Source organism: Gavialis gangeticus, unplaced genomic scaffold, assembly GCF_001723915.1.
Source record: "Gavialis gangeticus isolate Ggan-Ray unplaced genomic scaffold, GavGan_comp1, whole genome shotgun sequence".
Classification (NCBI taxonomy): Eukaryota; Metazoa; Chordata; order Crocodylia; family Gavialidae; genus Gavialis; species Gavialis gangeticus.
The window spans coordinates 13,250,286-13,253,754 of NW_017729019.1; the positions used below are offsets into that span (position 1 = coordinate 13,250,286).

Below are 3,469 nucleotides of genomic sequence, written 5' to 3' on the forward strand. Positions count from 1 at the left end.
AGAAAGGTTTATGATGCAGAAAATGGCAAAGAGAAAGTCCACAGGGGTTGGTCATAGACTCTCTCCCCAGGAGGAGGGGCTGCCGCATGAAATGTGCCAAGCTGGTCATCCATTTAAAGCCAATCCCAGGAATCTCTGTTTCACGCAGCGTGTTGTGAAAGGCCAGATGTGGTCTGAAGAGGAGGCTGCGCCCCTCGGTCACCTGCTCAATGGCCACTGAGGCCCCTTTCCTCCAAGGTGTCCAGCCCCTTTGTGAACCTGGCTGCACAGTCAGCTTTTACCACACCTGGTGGCCACGAGTCCCGTTCCCCCCCCCCACCCCTTTAATGACACTTCCTGCCTTCGCTGCACGCTCCAGGCCTGCACCTTTGCCAGTGGCTGCTAGGCCTGACACCACTGTCCCTTGTAGAAATGTGAGTCTCTCACCAGGAGTTCAACCCACATCGCTTTGGTGATGTCCCAGAAAAAAGCACCCAAGCAATCGGGCTTCTGCTTCTGTGGCCTGGAAGCTGGGGACCTCCTCTGAGTTTCGGAACCTGCAATGTGGAGCAGTAACCGCTAGGTGGGCCCCTGTTGCTCCTGGCGTCCCCAGATCTTGTGTTTCTGCCCTGCAAACTAGTGCTGCTTTGCTTCTTGCCAGGTGACTTTCGCTACACTCCGGCCATGCTGAAGGAACCAGTCCTAATGAACCAAAAACAAATTGATGTTCTTTACTTGGACAACACAAACTGTGACCCGGCGCTGGTCCTACCTTCCAGGGAGCAGGCCACCGAGCAGATAAAAGAGCTGATCAAGGCCCACCCTAAGTACCAAGTCAAGATTGGTGAGCTAGACTTTTTGATAGCTTGGCATGTGGCAGGGTGTGAGCTGCAGCCAGTGTCTCAATTGGAGTTGTGGTAAATGCCTGACCAGGACCAGATGATATTGTGTGAGGGATAGCTGGGTTGTGCCCTTCGCTGTGTCTGGCTTGTGCATTCATTGGCCTGGATGATGCAAACCATGTGTATTTCTGCTAATCAGAGTGCAGATTTGAGTCCGCTTCACTTCTGGTGTCTGAAGTGCTGCAGGTGTGGGGCCGTGGAATAATCTTGAAGTTTTTGGAGGGGCAGAGAGCAATTGTTTTTCTTCCTCTTCACACAAAGTACACTTCAGTTCTTCAGGACATTGCCTGTGTTGTCTTGTGCGTGCTCTCTCTCTCTAATTTCCCCTTGTGGGTAGGCACCTTTCTCTGGAGTCTTACAGCTATTTTCTCCCTTCCCCAGTCACCTTCCCCAGGCACTGTCTTTGCCTTGACAAAATACTTCTGAGTCTCTGAAAGTTGCTAAGCTGTTCTGTTTGTTCTTTGCCAGGTATCTACACTTTGGGGAAGGAATCGCTCCTAACTGAGTTGTCCCTGAAGTTTAACACATGGATCGTGGTGAGCCCCGAGAGGCTGACTGTGTTGGAGCTGTTGGATAAACACCATCCGTTCACCACTTGGGAAGATTCTGGCTGGATCCATGTGGTGGAGCCCTCAGAAATCCACTGGAAGACCGTGTGCTACTGGAACCAGCAGCGCCCCACAATTGCCATTCTCCCCACTGGGCGCCCGCTGAAGAAGACCCATCCCAATATGCACATTATTCCCTATTCTGACCACTCATCCTTCTCTGAGCTGTGTGAATTTGTCCAGTGGCTGAAACCCTGCTCGATCATCCCGATAGTCAAGAGCCATGCGTGTCAAGCTTACTTGGAGAAGTACCTGAACCCTAACCGCAAGGTTTTTCCTGTCCCTAGCATCCCAGAGCTTTGGCAGGATGTCACACCACTGACAAATAACAGGAGAGAGGAAAGATTTAGGCAGCTGCTGAAAATGACTGTACCTACACAGCAACCTGGGCCGCGAGGGGTCATCTTCGAGTCCCTAAAGGAATGCCCTGACACATCCAAGAGCTCAGGAGCTGTGCAGAGTCACAAGTTGAAGACCTCTGGGGATATGGAAGTTTACCAGCAAAATTCTGAGCCAATTGGGAGGCCTGCTGCAGGTTGTCTGGGAGATTGCATTTGCTGCCCTTGGTGCTGCATGGAAAGAAAGGAAATGGAAGAGGCTTGCAGCAGTGACGGTGCCCAGGGACAGCTTCTCTCAGCACAGTCTCCTACATCAGCACCTGCCAAAGAACAGCTGGTAAGACCATTAGGCACCCGTGTCAAAGAAGGGAAATCGGGCTTAGTAGAGTCGCATGGGAGTCCTTTATCCAAGAACACTGAGACTGAGGGGACTTTGTTGAACAAGGAGCCTGACACTCCTTTGTGCCATGATACCCCATGCCCACCTAGGCGGGTATACTATGCCCCTTTACAGTTTGTACCTGCTCAGAAGGCAGATACTCCCTCTTACGAGCAGAGTTCACCCTCCTCAAAGGGAGAGGAATTTCTTCCCCTAGAGGCAGGTGGTGACAGTAGCAGCCTGCCCAGCTTGTCATCTGTGTCCAGCAAACAAGTTACACGTAGCCTTGCAGAAGAGTATTCGCTCGTGCCATTAAATACGCTCAAGCAATATTCCGCACAGAGCTTTTACCAGCTGGTGGAAAAATACTTCAGGAGGGGAGAAGGGCCCTAAGAAATGGCCTGCCCGTTAGCGCCAGCTGTTTAGCTATGTCATGTGGCATACAGAGTCCTGTCATCATGTCTGCCTTTTGCAGTCTGTTGACAGGGTGGCTTTTGAATGTTTCATTTCCTTTAGAAGGGTAAGGGGGCATTGAGCAGCAGTCTCTACATACCTCATTTATGAACATGTTTATCTTGTTGTTATTGGCCTCAGTGTTTGGGGGTAGATTCTAAGTAACAGGCTGTGACCCTGTGCATCGTTCAGGGCTCCAGACTGGCACTCAGACTAGCACATTTGATCACAGGAACATGTTCTGTACTCATTGCACCTTCCATGCAAACCTGATGTCATTTCAGGGCAGAGGGGGTTGGAATAGTCCCTGCCCATTTTCATATGAGCAGTAGGGGACATGAGCTGCGCAGGACAGATCTTGGTATCAGGGTTTCTGTGGGATGAGGTAAAGAATCTCCTGAGTAAAAGCAAAATGAGATGGGGGTATAAGTCCCAGATCATTATCTTGCTGCTGGTTGAAATTCCAGCTGCTAGCCAACGTCCCTCCAAGATGGCTTGGGGGGAGTTTCTGTGTTAGCCTGTCGTAGAGGGTTAAGAAGTTACTTTAAAGAAATAATGAAAATGAAGAGCTTTTAGGCCTCTGTGTGATCATGGAGGGGAAACACTAGTGTAGCAAGCCTGTGGCAAGCTGCTTCCGCTGGCCACCGAGTGGTACTTCTGCCCTCCTGCTGACAGCGTGGTGATGCCAGCTGTAAATCCTTCCTTCTGGGACAGCAGGAATTCTGTGAATTGCAAAGGGCAAGGCTTCCCGTGCCCTGTTCTCTGGAATCTGTGCTTATTTCTAGGCTGTTATTTCTCATTTCTTGGCTG

General features: G+C 50.7%; 1 protein-coding gene across 1 annotated transcript in view; it reads left to right on the plus strand.

Annotated features, from left to right (window-relative positions):
- Nucleotides 1-3,469, plus strand: part of DCLRE1B (DNA cross-link repair 1B) — a 9,432-nt gene extending 5,963 nt beyond the window's left edge. The window contains exons 3-4 of the mRNA XM_019514100.1: nt 641-823; nt 1,350-3,469. Of these exons, the coding sequence (XP_019369645.1) occupies nt 641-823; nt 1,350-2,599 (1,433 nt within the window). The 3' untranslated portion in view covers nt 2,600-3,469. The remainder of the gene's footprint in view (nt 1-640; nt 824-1,349) is intronic.